The sequence below is a fragment of the Nannobrachium achirus genome (genome assembly GCF_963921795.1).
Source record: "Nannobrachium achirus genome assembly, chromosome: 9".
NCBI lineage: Eukaryota > Metazoa > Chordata > Actinopteri > Myctophiformes > Myctophidae > Nannobrachium > Nannobrachium achirus.
The window spans coordinates 17,421,472-17,440,627 of NC_137818.1; the positions used below are offsets into that span (position 1 = coordinate 17,421,472).

The following is a 19,156-nucleotide window of genomic DNA, read 5'->3' on the forward strand; positions in this document are numbered from 1 at the left end:
GTGGCGTTCTACTCCATAAGGGAGAGGGAAGTCATCTTCGGCCCATGTTAACGTACTGTATAAGTGTCAAAACAGAAATACAATTAGTATAGGTGTATAAAATGAGCTGAAGTGAAATATATACAAAATGAGAATCTCGTTGTATGGACACACACAAACAAATTCCGAACGGCTCACATGGTAATAAGTATTGTTGTGTTGAGATCTGTCAAACCCTGAGGGCTTGTGGCGCTGTGTATTCAATTCTTAGAGACATTTAAAGACATACGATAATAATAATAATAATAATATACCATTGATAACAGACATCATCAACACTAGTAACAATAAAACATAGGTATTCCTATAGTAAACGGTTTCGGGTCGGGGGTGGGGGCATTTTTGGTGATAAGCTGAGACATTAATAGGACCAGTTACCAGGGTGAGATGGTATCCAGAATGGTGATTCGATTGGGGTCCCAGACACAATTCTCTTCCAGACCGCTAGGAACTATGCCACATTTGGGCGGCACCCAGGCTGTGTCATAACCATGGGCGTGCCAATCGTACTGCCTCGGATGGTGTTGGGAATTGATGGCGATCACTTTGCCCACGTTGACTTTCACCTTTAAGACAACACGCTGAGACTCCTCGAGATCGAGATCGAGGGGATAGCGGCTGGCTTTCTGCAGGTCCCGAGTGAGGTACACCCCAGGGCCCAGCATCCCGCCCGTAGACGGGCGGAAGCCATGGGCCCGGATGGACCTGGCACTTTCAATTGAGGTTCCATGGTACATGACGTAGGTTCTACCAGATGTTGGAGCTGCCAAGTCAAGGCGGCGTTCTACTCCATAAGGGAGAGGGAAGTCATCTTCGGCCCATGTTAACGTACTGTATAAGTGTCAAAACAGAAATACAATTAGTATAGGTGTATAAAATGAGCTGAAGTGAAATGTATACAAAATAAGAATCTCTTTGCATGGCCACACAGAAACAAATTCTCAACGGCTCACATGGTAATAAGTACTGTGTTAAGATCTGTCTAGTTTTTTTGTTTTTGTTTGATTGAACAAACCCTGAGGGCTTGTGGTGCTGTGTATTCAATTCATAGAGACATAGACATACAATACTACACAATAATATACCAGACATCATCAACACTGGTAACAATAAAACATGTAGTCATACAGTAAACAGTTTTGGTCCGGAATTTCTGGTGTTAAGCTTAGATTTTAATAGGACCAGTTACCAGGGTGAGATGGTATCCAGAATGGTGATGCGTTTGGGGTCCCAGACACAATTCTCTTCCAATCCACTTGGCACCATGCCACATTTGGGCGGCACCCAGGCTGTGTCATAACCATGGGCGTGCCAGGTCTTCTGCTTTGGATGGGGTTGGTAATTGATGGCGATCACTTCGCCCACGTTGACTTTCACCTTAATGACAACCCGCTGGGACTCATCGAGATCGAGGGGGTAGCGGCTGGCTTTCTGCAGGTCCCGAGTGAGGTACACCCCAGGGCCCAGCATCCCATCCTTAGACGGACGGAAGCCCTGGGCCTGGATGGACCTGGCACTTTCGATTGAGGTTCCATGGTACATGACATAGGTTTTACCACGTGTTGGAGATGACAAGTCATGTTGATGGCGGCGTTCTACTCCATAAGGGAGAGAGTCATCTTCGGCCCATGTGAACTTACTCATGTTGGTGTCACTGTCAAAACAGAGATACAATTAGCAGGTGCATAAAATGAGAGTGAAATGAAGTGAAATGCATACAAAATAAGAATCTCTTTGCATAGAATATACATATATACATAATGGATTTAAATCTCTGCACAATCACATTATAATCGTCCGATGTCTTATAGATGTGAAAATTACATTTGTGTGGCTTTCAAATTTTTCCAATTCTCGTTCCAGTTAAAGAATATACCAGAGATAACTTTAAATTAGCACTATGCAACTTGTATTACTATTTAACTATATAGCATGTCCCAAAAATTATTAATTTACATATTTAAGCAATAACAATCATCCTTCCATAAATAGACTATGGGGTCCCTGCTATGGGCTTGACTGTTACTGCAGTTACTATTTACAGGGGAGACAATGAAAATGATCACCAAGGCAGAACTGCCAGTCAAAGGGAAGACAGGCCAATTAAACTAGATACAACAAAACAGTTCCAACAAAAGAATCATTAACGTACCTCCTGAAGTTGGACTATGTCTGTGTATGCAGGGCTTGCAGGCTGACAATAGAGGCTTTCCAGACTTGCCTGCAGCTTTATACAAGTAGTGTCTCTGAGCTGGGCAAGGTTTATTCCTTTATGTTTCGTTTCACCTGCTTTCTTACCTTTTTCAATCATAGGAAGTCAGTGCGGGCAGAGTCGACTGTTTTGTCAGAAGCTGTAATGTGTAGACTTTGGTCCCCAACAGACACCTGGACCATTAGTCATCATGAATCACTAGAATCTGAATTATTGAACTAAAGTGTTGTGATTGCAATCCTAAAATATCTCTATTAACCCATTAAGATCTGAGGCAGATTCAAAAAAATAAAAAATAAAAGTCTTCTAAATCCTAAAAGTTTGTTTTGCTCAACAAGCGAAAAACCTGTCAAGTGATGTCAGTTACACAGTTCTGTCATACTGGTTGACGCCTGCCGGTCAAAGTTCAACAAATTTTATTTTGTATTAATTATACACCTACAGCTCAAGAATTGTAGGCCAAAACGTTAAGCGACCTGCATAGTTTTTAGATCTGATTTGAAATATTTGGAGTGACTTCCTTGGCCTATACTTGGAGCGTGCATGCAATGTTTGCCTTTGGTGGTCTGTAAGATTAGTAGTGCACAGACACACAGACAGACTGACAAACACGGGCAAAAACAGAATCTCCACCTGTCGGTCTGATGGAGATAGTTAGTCAGTCCGTCCGTCCGTCCGTCCGTCCGTCCGTCCGTCCTTCCTTCTGTCAGTAACGCCTCAATGTCTATAGCTGCTGACCTGTTGTGACATCATATTGTGACATCACATTCCGTACTTGTCCCTTGAATGCCCATTGTATGCCCTTATATGGAGATCCTCGATCTCCATATATGTCTACAGCTGACCTATGACATCACATTGTTGTGACATCACATTCCGTCCTTGTCCCTTGTCTGCCCATATATGGAGATCCCTGATGTCATCAATGTTAAGCCCATGGCTTGGAATGCCCATATATGGACATATTGTGTGAGTCTCATGTGGTCTATAACATAAGACACCTATGATGTCAGACATCAGTCATATCCATATTTGGGAAAATATTTTGTCCACATTTTGTCCAACTTAAACAACCCCAACTTGAATCACATTTGCTAATTAATTCCGTCCTGTGCGAATTCCGTCCTGCGTGACCTCACCTCACCCTTTAGGGCAAGGTCGCTTTTCGCCCTTAGGCGTCTTACTGGTAATAATAATAATAACACATTTTATTTAAATATGCATAGATGCATATACCATTTAAAAGAGTAGTTCCAGAACACAAAAACATACTGATGTCTTCGGTTTCGTTTCACCTCTTTTCTTACCTTTTCAATCACAGGAGGTCAGTGTTTTCTCAGAAGCTGTAATGTGTAGACTTTCAGGACCATTAGTCACGAGTCAGGACAAGATAACACGTGTTCCCCGAGATCACTAGAATCTGAATTATTATAGAGGCCGATCGATGCCATATTTTTTGACCGATGCCGATGTTTGCCGATGGAGAGTGCTAGACCACCGATTGCCAATGTTTTACCGATGTTTTGTAATGATATAAAATAATAATAAATAAATAGCCTAAATTTCAAAAACTTACCTTCAAAACTTTTTTTCCTTTTTTTACCAATGGTTCGGGGACCACCAGTGGTCACTGAGGGGTTTCCAGGTGGTCCCCAGCAAAATGATGGAGATTTGGTAACCAAATTGACCCTTTATAAGATCTTTAACTCATGAGTGTAAAACCCAATGGATCCTTACGGGCAACGACAATATATTCTAATTTTTGGGTCTTGAGTGGCTAAATGTCATCAAACGGTGGTCTAATATTACTTATAAAAACGACCGATACATCGGAGAGATAATGACTGATGTCCGATACAGACATCGGGTTCCAAAAACGACCAATATATAGGTCGGGCTCTAAATTATTATTGAACTAAAGTGTTGTAATTTTGAATGTTGCAATGCTAAAATCTCTCTATTAACCCATACAGTTTCGGGTCTCGCAACATCATACTGTACCCCGCCCTCACTCAGGTGACCCAGCCGGGGTGATCAAGTCCCGACTTTACGTCCCAGTAGCTACCCGAGATCAGTCCCATTAGGGAAAGACATGCAGGGCCACACTCCGCTGCTCCGGAATTACTCTGCCGAGACTGGGAGAGGCAATCATGTTGCGTGGAAGGACCAGGCTCTGTGGGTTGACTCCTGGCTGGGCTCCCCTTACGTCTCACCAGGTCCACATTGATTTCAGGAGCAGTGGATTCCTGACTGGCCCTCCTAAAGGCCTCACCGTGGGTTTGTTGGGCCTCTTCCTCACGGAAGACACAGGCTGAGGAGTATGGAGAGTAATTATAATTAGAAGGGCAGATGTGAGGGGCTAGAGTGGACGTGCATATGTAATTTGGTCTTCCAAAGTCAGTTGGAGTGGATAGATTGTGGATAAATCACCAGATCTTTTGCTTTTAGTTCTCCAAACTATTATAGCACTTCTATTAGAGAGAGAAAAGATCTGATTAGTTGATAAGGAGTTAAAAAAATGCTGCCACTCTGATTTCCTCCAAAATGCTTTTTTTATTATTATACTATCTTTGTTTTATTTCTTTACTTTTCTGTCTACCCTTGACCAACATGAATTGCGTATTCAATTGGAACCTGCCATACTAAATTACCTTCAATAAAAGTATGACAAAAACTTTAATACAGATTGTGTCACTAATTTCAATGCCATCAATGACACGAGGCGTTGTGTGCTTGTAGATCTGCTGTTTTCACTACTTTTGTGCGGTGGAGATACGAGTTTTCTGCCCGACAGTGACGATTTACTTTGTTGGCCGCCCAGCCCCCAAAATGGAACGAAGGCCGTCATTTTATTTTTATTTTTTCCTAATGGCCGGCCTGGACCAACCGGGAATGAACCGGCCGTTCGGGAGTTGTCCCGCTTTTCCCAATGGCCAGCACGTCCCTGCTGCCTGGCTGCCTGCCTGCCTGTCTGTTTGTCCATTATGTCATTATGTATGTTCCTACAGCATCCTACTGCATTAGGAACCATTATGCATGTGCTGCACATGTAAATGTTGTACACTGAATGCCAACAATGCACCGCATTGTCCATGACTGGTGGGGCAGTTTTATCATGGACTCAGTCAGTTCGGCCCTAAAGTGCCCCGTTCTCTCGCACAACAGGCCTCTTTCTCTCCGTTCTCCAGTTAGCGACTGGACTGGCTATAGTGTCTTAAGACTGTGACACCTTCATCAATCTCAGGGGTGTGTAGCGTTGTTCCGACATGCATTACTCCGACGTTGCGTTCGTCCGACTCTCCCCATTACTAAGCCTATCTCTAACCCTAAGCCTAACTGCATGCGTAGCCACGGAGTCGGAGTAATGAGTCGTCGGACTGACGTGTTCCTCCCCAATCTCAGCACACAGCAAGGCTTATTAAATGCCTGCTGACATGTCCCGAAATTATAATAGTATGATACAGTAGGTCACATGGTCTCTCTGAAAACAGTCTGAAATAGTCTGAAACTCATGTCACGGTGTAATCTGCCTCTCGCCCCCCAACAACAGCTGACCAGTACAGTAAGTAGGCTAAGTACAGTCAATTAATTTGATTGGCTTATAATTGCGCATTCTCACAATGACATCATAAACATATTAACTAATATTTTAAGATAACTTTTTAAAGTGACAGTACCCCTTCAGATGACAGTCCTACTTTAAGTATTACAAGTGCTGGTCATAAATAGGGATGGAGCTCGAAACAAGGGTCCTCTACAAACCTGATAAGACATTTATTGAGTACCCGGTATCAATACACTTTGGGCTTATCAAGCTTGTTATAGAGCATAGCGGCCCATGACATCATGTTTAAACAATCAAGACAAGAGGCGATAAAGAAATTATTACAGTACTATTCATAATATAAAGTCATTTAACAATTATTGCACACTAATGAATGATTGTTTTAATGATATTTAATGATAATAATTGTGATAATAATAACGGTCAGCTCGAATGAATAGTCTCAATTCCAGCGCACATACATCACATAGAGTAGTAGCGCCTGAATACCAGTGCCAACACATCAAATAGAGTAGTACTGCCTATATAACAGCCCCAACACATCAAAGTACACACCAGTAGGCTACACCCTCAAACAGAAACGTACCACCTGAATACCAGCACACACTCATCACTCATTAGAGACTCTAAGCACAAGACCAGCTCAGCGGCTTTGTGGTTAGAGTGTCCGCCCTGAGACAAGGAGGTCGGTGTTCGATCCCTGGCCGGGTCATACCAAAGATTCAGAAAAAATGGTACCTGCATGTGCCTCCCTGCGCTTGGCACTCAACATCAAGGGCAAGGCCTGCGACATGTCCAGGGGACCAGGGGGTGACGTGTACTTGTGCGTCAAGCTGCCTCACACAGGCGATGGGCCCCTCTGGCACTAGGTGTGATTTTCCCCCTCCTTTTCACTAATACTTTATTGTAAATGCAATTACCTCTTTCCACCAGCAGAGGGAGACAACAGACATGGAAGGTATGGATTTCATGTCAAATAGGCCTAGTGCCTGAATACTATATTCACCCCTGCATTTCTTCATGGATGGTCTCCAAAACTATTTCATTTCATTTAATTTGTCTATCAGGATTCAGGAGTAGACAACCATCATATTCACATGCAAATGGGAAGGTATCAAGGCCTATAGCTCCTTCTTGAAAGATTTTTTCGGTAACACTTTACTTAAAGGTCACTTCTATAATGCATTATAATCACATTTATAATGCATGCCTTATAGGGCCCTTATGGTGGAACATTCTATGATATATAAACAGGAGTTCCAGTAGGCTATTCAATGAAAATAACAGTTTTTACATTCACAGATTCACTCAAAGCTCACTCTTTTCTTTTTAGATCAATTTATTAGCCAGAATAGTGATCCAGTAACAAAACGGAACAATTTCTTGATCAAAATATGCAAATAAAAAATCGGCTCACATGGTAATAATAATAACTGTGAGGTCTCTTAGTATTGATAGCCCCACTGTTGTGTTGAGATCTTGGGTGAGATGGTATCCAGAATGGTGATGCGTTTGGGGTCCCAGACACAATTCTCTTCCAAACCGCTTGGCACCATGCCAGAACCAGGGGCGGCGGGGGGCACCCAGGCTGAGTTATAACCATTGTAGTGCCACACCTTCTGCAGCGGATGGCCTTGGTAAGTGATGACGGCGACTTTGCCCACGTTGACTTTCACCTTGAAGACAACCCGCTGGGACTCATCGCGAAGGAGGGGGTAGCGGCTGGCTTTCTCCAGGTCCCGGCTCAGGTACACCCCAGGGCCCAGCATCCCGTCCTTAGACGGGCGGAAGCCCTGGGCCCGGATGGAGTTGACATTTTCCACGGAGGTTCCATGGTACATGACGTAGGTTCTATCAGTTGTTGGAGCTGACGAGTCAATGCGACGTTCTACTCCATATGGGAGAGAGAGGTCTTCTTCACTCCATGTGATCTTACTCATGTTGGTGTCACTGTCAAAACAGAGATATAAAATGAGCTGAAGTGAAATGCATACAAAATAAGAATCTCTTTGTGTGTGTGTGTGTATATATATATATATATATATATATATATATATATATATATATATATATATATATATATATTATACATACATACATATACATAAATACATACATACATACATACATACATACATACATACATAGGGTTGGGAAGTAACAGATTACATGTAACGATGTTACGTATGCAGATTACAAAAAACTGGTAACTTTTTAATTTTAACTAGTTACTTTTTAAATTGTAGTATAAATTGTAGTAATCGGATTACGTTACTGACTACATTTTTTTTCCAATTCTCGTTTCAGTTAAGAATAGGCTATACATATAGATCAGAGCTAACTTTAAAGTAGCACTATGTAACTTTTGTCCCACAAAAGTGACATGTTCAAGCAATAATCATCCTTCCATAAATCGACTCCGGGGTCCCTGCTATGGGCTTGACTCTTACTACAGTTACTATGTACAGGGGAGACAATGAAATTGATCAACAAGGCAGAACTGCCAGTCAAAGAGAATATAGGCCAATCACAGCACATCCTCGCTGGATATGCTTTGCAGAGACCTTTGGGAAATGAAGTCAAATACGTGGGCTGCCATGTTATTTGTGTCCAAAGTGGCCACTGATACCCTAAACTATTGTTACAATATACATTGACTGATGCAAACAACAGAAAATACTATTTATTCTTATTTGTTTAAAAATCTTATTGGTTTAAAAATACAGATTATGTTTTAATGTAGATACAACAAATCAGCTCCAACGTAGGATTCATTAACTTACCTCCTGAAGTTGGACTGTGTCGGTATGCAGGACTTGCAGGCTGACAATAGAGGTTGTCCTGACTTGCCAACAGCTTTATACAGTGTCTCTGAGCTGGGCGAGGTTTATGACTTTAAGTTTCGTTTCACCTCTTTTCTTAACTTTTTCAGGAAGTTAATGCAGGCGGAGTCAACTGTTTTTTATCAAAAGCTGTAATGTGGACTTTGGTGCCCAACAAGACACCTGGACCATTCATCATGAATCAGGAAAAATAAATGAATCTGAATTATTTGTGTTGTGATTTTGAATCCCAAGCTGCAATCCTGAAATCTCGCTATTTAACCCACCGACTTAGGCCAATTTTAAAAGAAAAAAAAAAAGAAAAACAAGGAAAAGAAAGAAAAAAGTAATCTAAATCCTAATAGTTTTCATGATGTTGCTCACAAGCAAAAAAACTGTCAAGTGGTGTCAGTTACACAATTCTGTCCTTCTGGTTGATGCCTGCCGGTCAAAGTTCAACACATTTTAATTGTATTATTTGTAAACCTACTGCTCAAGAGTTATAGGCCAAAACATAAAGCGACCTGGTATAGATTTTAGATACAAGTTGAAATATTTGGAGTGGACTGCCTTCCTTGGCTTACTTGGAGCGTGCATACAACATTTGCCTTTGGTAGTTTGTACGATTAGCTACGCAGAAACACAGACAAAAAAACAGGTGCGAAAACAGAATCTCTGGCTGAGATAGGTTAACAATAATTGCGACCATAGGTCCCAGTTAACTATGAAAACCGTCACATCTTGTCTGTACGTCCTTCCTTCCTTCCTTCCTTCCTTCCTTCCTTCCTTCAGTAACGCCTCAATGTCTATAGCTGCTGACCTGTTGTGACATTACATCATTGTTACATCACATTCCGTCCTTGTCCCTTGTATGCCCATGTATGGCGATCCCTGATGTCATCAATATTAAGCCCATTGCTTAGTTGGAATGCCCATATATGGACATATTGTGTGAGCCTCCTGGGGTCTATAACATATACATATTTGGGAAAATATTTTGTCCACCATAATTAAATAACTAACCACAACTCGAATCACACTTGCAAATTAATTCCGTCCTGCGCGACCTCACCCTTTAGGGAGAGGTCGCTTTTCACCCTTAGGTGTCTTACTAGTAATAATAAATAAAATGTATTTAAATATGCATAGATGCACCATTTCAAACAGTTGTTCCAGAAGACAAAAACATACTTGTGACAATACAAGTGGTATGTGGAGAAGCTTGTTGGTTTAGTTAAGGTTGGTGCCTTTCAGTTTCGTTTCACCTCTTTTCTTACCTTTTCAATCATAGGAGGTCAGTGTGGGTGGAGTGTTTTCTCAGAAGCTGTACTGTGTAGACTTTCAGGACCTAGTCACGGGTCAGGACAAGATAACATGTGTACCCAGATCACTAGAATCTGAATTATTATTGAACTAAAGTGTTTATTTTGAATCTTGCAATCCTAAAATATCTCTATTAACCCATACAGTTTCGGGTCTCGCAACATCATACTGTACGCCTCACTCAGGTGACCCAGCCGGGGTGATCAAGTCCCGACTTTACGTCCCAGTAGCTACCCGAGATCAGTCCCATTAGGAAAACACATGCAGGGCCACACTCCGCTGCTCCGGAATTACTCTGCTGAGACTGGGAGAGGCAATCATGGTGCGTGGAAGGACCAGGCTCTGTGGGTTGACTCCTGGCTGGGCTCCCCTTACGTCTCACCAGGTCCACTCCTGCCCTCACCAGGTCCAGGACCTGTGCGTAGCACCAGACTCCCAGTATCAAACATTGAATTCAGGAGTGGCCCTCCTAAAGGGCCTCAGATACAGGTTGCCAACACTGCTCTGGGTGCCGTCTACATTCCGGCTGTCACCCGTCTCTCCGGTGGTCAAAGGTGCTCAAACTTTTACAAGGTGTCAATTTAATTTCTTTTTTTTTCTTTTTTTTTTACTTGTGCTAGGGAATATTTAGTTCTCTCTCAATCACATACTGTATATGGTTGGTTTGCTACAACACTAGGCTCATGAAGCATAAGGGCATGGTCACATTCATGGTGTCAGAAGAGCCAGCTTCCCATGCACTTCCATTCTATGGAAGCTAAGGAGCTTCCTGTGTTGGCGCTTTGTTTTTGTTGTTTTAAGGTTTTGTTTTGTTGCTTTTATTGCGACCGAAGGTCGCATATACTCTGAAGAACCGTGTCGCTTGAGTGTCCTTCCTTCCTTCCGTATCCTCGTGACCGTCCGTATCCTCTGTGATGTCAGTGTGATGTCAGCGAGTTGTGACATCACTTCCTGTACAGGGCGGCTACACGAAATGTGGATAACACTATATATGGAGATAGTCCAGTCCATCATGTCATATGGGACTACCGTCATAGAAAGTAGCCATTGTTAGGCCGGAGTCATTGGCTGTCTAAACATGGAGATGTGGATAACACTATATATGGAGATAGTCTAGTCCAATATGTCATATGGGACTACCGTCATAGACAGTAGCAATTGTTAATCCGGAGTCAATGGCTGACTGTCTGTACAGGAAGTGATGTCACATGACATACTTTTTATGCCCATATATGAGTCCTAACATGGAGATGTGGATAACACTATATATGGAGATAGTCTAGTCCAATATGTCATATGGAACTACCGTCATAGACAGTAGCTATTGTTAGGTCGGAGTCAATGGCTGTCTGTCTGACTGTCTGTACAGGAAGTGATGTCACACATGACATACTTTTTATGCCCATATATGAGTCCTTTTGTACCACATCTCCATGTTTAGGCAAACTCCACACAGAAAGGCCCTATCGCCAACCCAACCTAGGGTGTGAGCGATAGGGCCTTTCTGTGTGGAGTTTGCCTAAACATGGAGATCTGATCCTCTGATCTGATACGGGCGGCTGGACTTAGATCACCTATGAAAGGATGTCCATGAAAGAATGTCCATCCACCTGGAGAAAAGAAAATGTAACAAGGAGGTGGCAACAGGGGGCCAAATAAAGTTATTAGGCCTGGATCAAACTTTAAGTCGACGCACATGATTCCAGAAGTGTAGTGCTTATTCGCTCTTGTATCAAACCGGTACTCGAAACGTACTTAGAATTTAACATATTTTCTAAAGTAAATATGGGGGCTGCTGTGTTAAGAACGTTTCGTTGTCAAGCTCAACGTTGGGCATTTGGACCTATACATGGAGAAATGGAGCGAATCTGTTTGGCCTAAACATGGAGATGTGGATAACACTATATATGGAGATAGTCTAGTACATCATGTCATATGGGACTACCGTCATAGACAGTAGCCATTGTTAGGTCGGAGTCAATGGCTGTCTGTCTGTCTGACTGTCTGTACAGGAAGTGATGTCACATGACATACTTGTTATGCCCATATATGAGTCCTTCTGTACCACATCTCCATGTTTAGGCAAACTCCACACAGAAAGGCCCTATCGCCAACCGAACCTAGGGTGTGAGCGATAGGGCCTTTCTGTGTGGAGTTTGCGTTTTCTCCCCGTGTCTCCTAGGGTTGATACCCTCACAAAAACATGAACAAACTCCCCCCAGAATGACAACAACTAGAATCGTCAGAGAAACGCTGTGGTTGGCCAGATTGTCAAGAATTGGCGCGACCTCGCCCTTTAGGGCGAGGTTGCATGTCACCCTGAGGTCGCATTCCACCCTCGGGTGTCTTACTAGTTGATAGGACAGTAGACTGACAGGAAATGGGGAGAAGGAGGAGGATGGATCGCACACAGTGGCAAGAGTTGTTTTTTCTTTATTGTTGCATTTGCATGGATGAGAAACAAACGTTTCGGCTGTAAGCCTTCTTCAGTGTATCTCAAAATGGGGAGAGACACGCAGCAAAGGTCGTCGGGATCGGGACTTGAACCTGCAAACCCGTCAAGGCATCAGAGCCTATGTGGTACGCACCTGGACCGGTAGGCCAGCGGGCAGCCTGTGTGGTGGCACTTTGCATGGGGCGGCTCCAGGGGGGGCTTGAGGGGCTTTAGCCCCCCCTGGTAAAGGCTTAGCACCCCCACCCCAAACAGCCAATTGTGATGAAACATATTTGAGGAACAAATAAATTAAATATATATGACTATGTGAACGACAATTGACTGACTTCTATGTAAACCATACTATAAAAGTATACTTTTTATGCTGGAAAGCATCTCCATCCTCACAAAAACCCTATCCAATCACCTACAGTACTCAACAGTACTCAGATTTGGAGCTGAAATCTGCCTATGATCTGGTCTGTTCCGTTATCCATACTCTAAGCGAGAGTTTCTCGTTTGTCATATTAGTGCTCTTCATTAATGTTTGTTGCCAAAATTAATTCGCCCCCCGCTATAAAAAAGCCAGCTCCCCCATAGCCCCCCCCCTGTCACAATTCTCTGGAGCCGCCGCTGGCGCTTTGACACATCCCATGGAGTTCAACATTGGTCAACTTTGACCGGATGTCAACCCTATAAGATTTGTGACTGTGAAATAACTTTCTCCCAAGGTTAAGATTAAGACATCATACTTTATAAACCCTATTATATTAAGCCTAAACTGTTCTGCCGCCGTGTAGAACGGGTTTTTTTTTTTTTATTACTTTAAAAATGAATAATTTCCAGTGAAAAAACTTGATGGAGCTGCTCTCTTTACATGATGTCCAAATCACACTAGTTTATTAATAACCACTAGGTGTCAGTAAAGTCCAAGGAACGAAAATTATTAACTAGTTGTTATGATCAGCAGCTTATCAAAAGCCTATAATACAAGGCATAAACCTATTGATTTGGAGTTTTATAATGGTGTTAGAGTGTGTAGGTTATGTTTTCCAACAGTGTCATTCTTGCATACCGGTACATGGAGCAATTGTTACTTGATACAAATGTATCAGTTGCTAACCTAACAATTTCAAGCTTTATTGCCTTAGTTGGCCAGAGTAAACATACGATTATTCATCAGTAATCACGAGTCTCCCCGCCCACACACACGCACACGCACGCACGCGCGCGCGCGCGCACACACACACACACACACACACACACACACACACAGAGTGAAACTATCAAAATCGAAAGTAATAGTAAAAGATAATGAAGCCATGAAGAACGGGAGTAGATGCTTGACGTTTGAGATAATTAATTCGATGTGATTGCATTGCTTTGTTTATAAATTGACTTTTTATTCTTAGTGCATGCGGTTATTATTGTTTGCTGTCTATGAGAACAACGAGGGTCAGAGCGCGGTAGGGTAACAGGAACAGGTTACCCTAGGCTACATTTCCCTCGCTGCGTGGGGGCTGGGTGAATAGGGAGAAAAAGGTAGGCTATAGGCTCACTTCAGTTCAACACGCTTTTATGGATTATGATTTTATGTGTTGAAATATGGCACCAAGTCATATAGCTCTGGTCCATCGCTTTCACCTCCCGCATTGCTCCCGGTGAAGCTCTGACAGACCCGTCGGGAAACGCATGGACTCGAGATTGTTGGCCCCGCCGAGCGCTCAATACTAGTGAAAATAAACAAAACCGTTTCACTACTCACCAAACCAAAGGTCGTTTTGCGCTGTTGAAAGTCTATTCTCCGCGGTGGTGAACCCCTCAGCACCCCACCTACTCTGTAAAATACATTATTTTTGGCATGAAATAAAGTGCATCCAACTCGACCGCCGCTTATTTCCGGGTTGTGAACCATTGTATCTGCGGTGGCCGCTAGGTGGCCTGAGGTGTGTGCGTTTTATTTCATGACAAAAATAATGTATTTTACAGAGTAGGTGGGGTGCTGAGGGGTTCACCACCGCGGAGAATAGACTTTCAACAGCGCAAAACGACCTTTGGTTTGGTGAGTAGTGAAACGGTTTTGTTTATTTTCACTAGTATTGAGCGCTCGGCGGGGCCGACAATCTCGAGTCCATGCGTTTCCCGACGGGTCTGTCAGAGCTTCACCGGGAGCAATGCGGGAGGTGAAAGCGATGGACCAGAGCTACAAGTCATACACCAGATTCATGATTGTTTGGTCATAGTGTTCCCAAAAAATAAATAAACATAAATACATAAATAATATTAATAATAATAATAATATAATAATAATAATAATTCAATTTAAATACAGTTTCAAAGGTTGAAGATGTGGACATTTTGGCTCATCTTTCTTCTCATCCTAGTGTTGTTCTGCTTGACATGTTCAGCAGGTATGTAACATTTTATTTGGGCTTTTAGCTAATGCATTTAAAGGTTCACTATGTAAACATTTTAAATGAATACGGTATTTTATTTGTCCAATCTAGAGTATATTCATACAATATAACTTATACAATCTGTATGGTAGAGTAGGCCTATGTTAATACAATGTCTATAGCTGCTGACTTGTTGTGACATCATTATAATGATGTCAGACATCAGTCATCCATATTTGATATAGTAGTAGAGTATGTTAATACACAACACAATATAACGGTGAGACATGACCTTTGACGAGATCTAAATGTCTCAATAGAAGAAAAAGACAAAATACAACCACCCCAATTGTATAATTGTATATCTAGACACAGGATCTGACACGGCTTTTGACCTGAAGGTCAAAATTCAATTTATCCCCTGAGCAAGCAGGCAGCTCTATTAGCTTGATGGTCAAAATTTCAGCAGTTCAAACCAGGTTCAAATCTGGTTTATAAGACAAGAGGAAAGTTAAATTTTCTCAGAAGTATGGACAGCAAGACATTACCTCCCTCCCCCATTCTAGCCCTAGCTCTACTAATCCTAATCGAGTCATGTGCATAGTTCACAATTTTTCTCACCATACCTTGTTTGCAAAATGTACAGTATCTGCAAAATTATTTTTATTTTGTTTTCAATTTTAATGCGTTTTGAGCTTTTATGAATAGCCCTAAACAGATTAAGATTAAGCCTAACATTTAGAAATAAGGAATCATAATACCACTTAATTCTTGTTCTTATTTGTATTTAATTTTAACATGTTATTATAATATTATTTTGTTTATTATAATTGTAAACTATTTGTTTATTCATGCAGTTCATCAGTATTCTCCTATAACATTTTAGGAAATTCAACGTTGGTTGGCTCATCTGAACCAATTGTTGCGCTGGTGGGCGATGCTGCTGTGTTGCCATGCAAAGTGGATCCTCCTCAACCGATTTGGTTAACAGAGCTAGTGGAGTGGATACGAGTGGATCCACTGCATCATGCCGATGACGAATTTGTCTACGATATCCAAAATGGGAACAAGGTTGTGAACCCAGACTTCAGTGATCGATTTCACTTGTTTCGGAGCCAACTGATAAACGGAAATGTTTCACTGAAGCTGTACAACTTGAAACTATCTGATGTCGGGACGTACGAATGTCACATCCCGACAGTGAGGACGTTGAAAGAAGCTACAGGGTGTAGGGTTGATCTCAAACTCGGTAGGCAGCTGCAGTACAACAAATGTCCACAAATTATCTGAGGGGTGTAACGATACATTTGAACTGCGATATGATACAATTGAGTTGACGATACGATACATGGACGATATTGGTTAATTCATGGCAATACATTACGATTCAATTAAATGATACGGTAATTATTTAGCGTGTGTGTGTGTGTGTGTGTGTGTGTGTGTGTGTGCTGTGTGCGTGCGTGCGTGCGTGCGTGCATGAACACAGATTACATACATTTTTCGTTAGACAATGTGTAGCAATATGGAATGGAAACTCATTAAGCCCCTTTATTTTTTCTTCTTAAATTGGTAAATACAACGCACAAGTACAAGTATCAATGCAATCGATTATTTAAATTGTAAAATGATACGATACAATACAAAGTCAATCGATACGATATTTTTCTACATATCGATACAGATGCTCTATCGTTACACCCCTATGTGATACGATATATATTATGGTTCTTTTGATTATTTAGAAACATTTTACCTTTTATATTTTACATTTTACTCTGTCCAGGCGCTGTGTCTAAACCGAAGTTCAACAACCTCGGGCCGGCCAAAGATGGAGGACTGGACCTGCAATGTGAAGCTGAAGGGTGGTACCCCGAGCCAAAGATGGAGTGGAGGGGGGATGAGGCATACGATGGACGACGCATGGCCCCTCAAGAGGTGAAGTCAAGCCAGGATGGATTCTATTCTGTGACCAGGAACATCACAATTAAGAAGCCTGGATGGATCATCTGTCAAGTTCGACTGCCGGCTCTGAACCTGACACGACAGGAACAATTTCCAGTTCACTGTAAGAATTACCTTCATTTATTGAATTAGAAACATTTTTTCACAGTTTTTGTTTTCTGTAGTTTTTTACCGAGGCCTACTTGTTTTTTTTCTTCTTCTTCTAAAGCACTTGGTAAATTGTCTTTGCATGTATAGCCTATACAGTAATGTAATAGCTATATTAGGGTTTTTTGTGGTCTGCCTTTCTATAAATGGTCTGCGTTTCTTTTGCACATGTATCCAAATGCTTCCTTGTTCGTTCTGTGGTACAGCTCTATCACTGACTGTAAAGAACTGATATGGAACGGTACCTGTTGGTACATGTAGTTGCAATGTGTGTAACTCTGTGAACATATTTATCAATATAACATGTAGGGAAGACCTAAATGCTTTATTTGACATCCACAGCAAAGTGGAGTGAAGTTTACTATATTGTCCTTTAATGTTGACCAAGATTATCTCTCTTGTGTTGCAGCTTTCCTCTTCAATACGCGCACAGATTATGATCTTTGGTGTGTAGGAATCGTTGTGGCAGTTGTGTTCACAGTTGTGTTCGCTGTATCCGAATCTAGAAAAGTAAGTCAACAACTCTTTTATCAGCCCTCTCTGCTGTCTTTATATTGTGAATCATACAGTGTATATTCTAAGTGTGTGTGTGTGTGTGTGTGTGTGTGTGTGTGTGTGTGTGTGTGTGTGTGTGTGTGTGTGTGTGCGCGTGCGTGTGTGTTTCTGACGATGCACATTGCACGCCCTATTATGTTGCCAAATAATTGCAAGATTGTAGTTATGTACAATAGACTCATATACATCAATTAAGCACTGGTTTATAATTTAAATTTGTGTTTTTTTTTTTTGTGTTTTTTTTGAAGAAATTAAAAATGATTTGAATTTTTTGAAAATGTTCGCCTATAATGACATGACCAAAAATTAAAGTGGTTGACACTAAAAAAAAATATTTTAACTGGGGACCCTCCAAAATAATCATATTTGAACTGGGGACCCCCACACTGCACTTGGAATTGTGGAGTTGAGGCATTACATCTCGTTCAAACGCCTGGGTTCCTGAGGCTACATCTAGATTGACAAATAAATATGGTGGAAAAATTGCCCATCCAGCTTACAACGCCTCACTGTGTGATAATGTCTATTTTCTCAATATTTGCTTCTTTCTTAGGTAATATTTGACGTGAAGCGAATAAGCTGGACACTTCCCTAAATAGTATTTGGAGTCCTGTGTTTAAGGATCTCCATGAAGTGGCACATTTTTGGAGATGTGCGGCCCTTAAACATGGAACTACAAACCATGGCAGTCAAACCGGTAGATCAACAAACAAATGAAATGTATGACAGTCTTGATCCAAGGCCAAGTTTCCTTACGCAGAGAAGATTGCCTGTTTACTTTTCTGAATGTTCAAACAAGTTGTGGATTATGTGTGATGCTATGTACAGTATATGCAATTCTGCAATGGCAGGAAAAACACAGCTTGTAAGATCAATGTATTTTGAGAAATTCTGAATTTTATATTTTAGAAACAGAATAGGAGCTATAGACTGGAAGCATACAATTACTCAAATAAAATTCTATACTTTTCCATACGTACTCTCCATACTTTAGTTAGTCTGTCACACACACTGTGTCGTCTGCATTTGTCTGTCTGCATGCACATATGTGTCTGTCTGTCTGTGCACACGCGCGGGTGCGTGCGTGTATATGCGTATGTATCTTTATTCCACTTCCACGTTTAAGATAAATGCTATTTATGTGTACACAGGCAAGAAAAAGATGTGCTAAATGGTGTCCTGTCCTGTTCCATGCAGCAAAGAAGCCTGGGCGGATTAGTAAGTAATACTAAGCAACAGGACTTACAACACAAAGAGTAGCATGATAGTTATGTACCAACTATTAATATTCAGTTATGTCTCAAACAAATACAATAAATAAATATATATATATATATATATATATATATATCCCAGTTTGTTTTAGCTATTCCTTGTTTTAGTTTTTCTATGATAATGTTATATTATATGAGGTATTTATTCCATTCCAGTTCATGTGGACCCGGAGGAGAGGACCAGAGGAGAGGACCCTGGCGGCTGGCATTCTGTTACAATAGACTTATAGAGTTAGCAGAGATGTAAACACAAATTTAATGAATGAATTAATTAATCATTTTCAAATCAGTATGAGGCTGCAGTTCATGGAGTTTATGAATTAATTATGAATGGAGTGTCCTTGCTGTAAGCTTTTATTGCTTTCCCACTGAGCATATTTCGGGCTATTAGATGTCTAAAACGGTTAAGCTAAAACCGTATTAT

At 41.4% G+C, this 19,156-nt stretch overlaps 1 protein-coding gene across 1 annotated transcript; it reads left to right on the forward strand.

Annotated features, from left to right (window-relative positions):
- The first annotated feature begins 15,914 nt into the window (after window positions 1-15,914).
- Window positions 15,915-19,056, forward strand: LOC308291566 (uncharacterized protein). Its single transcript, XM_080733598.1, has 5 exons — window positions 15,915-16,040; window positions 16,578-16,859; window positions 17,313-17,413; window positions 18,610-18,676; window positions 18,889-19,056. Exons 2-5 carry the CDS (start codon window positions 16,676-16,678, stop codon window positions 18,960-18,962), a joined length of 426 nt encoding a protein of 141 aa, XP_080589724.1. The 5' UTR covers window positions 15,915-16,040; window positions 16,578-16,675; the 3' UTR covers window positions 18,963-19,056.
- The last annotated feature ends 100 nt before the right edge of the window (window positions 19,057-19,156 follow it).

Coding starts and splice junctions, on each gene's coding strand:
- LOC308291566 (XM_080733598.1), top strand. CDS start 16,676: ATGGAGTGGAGGGGGGATGAGGCATACGATGGACGACGCATGGCCCCT. Junction 17,414..18,609: donor CTGTATCCGAATCTAGAAAA/GTAAGTCAACAA, acceptor ATGTGTACACAG/GCAAGAAAAAGATGTGCTAA. Junction 18,677..18,888: donor AAAGAAGCCTGGGCGGATTA/GTAAGTAATACT, acceptor ATTCCATTCCAG/TTCATGTGGACCCGGAGGAG.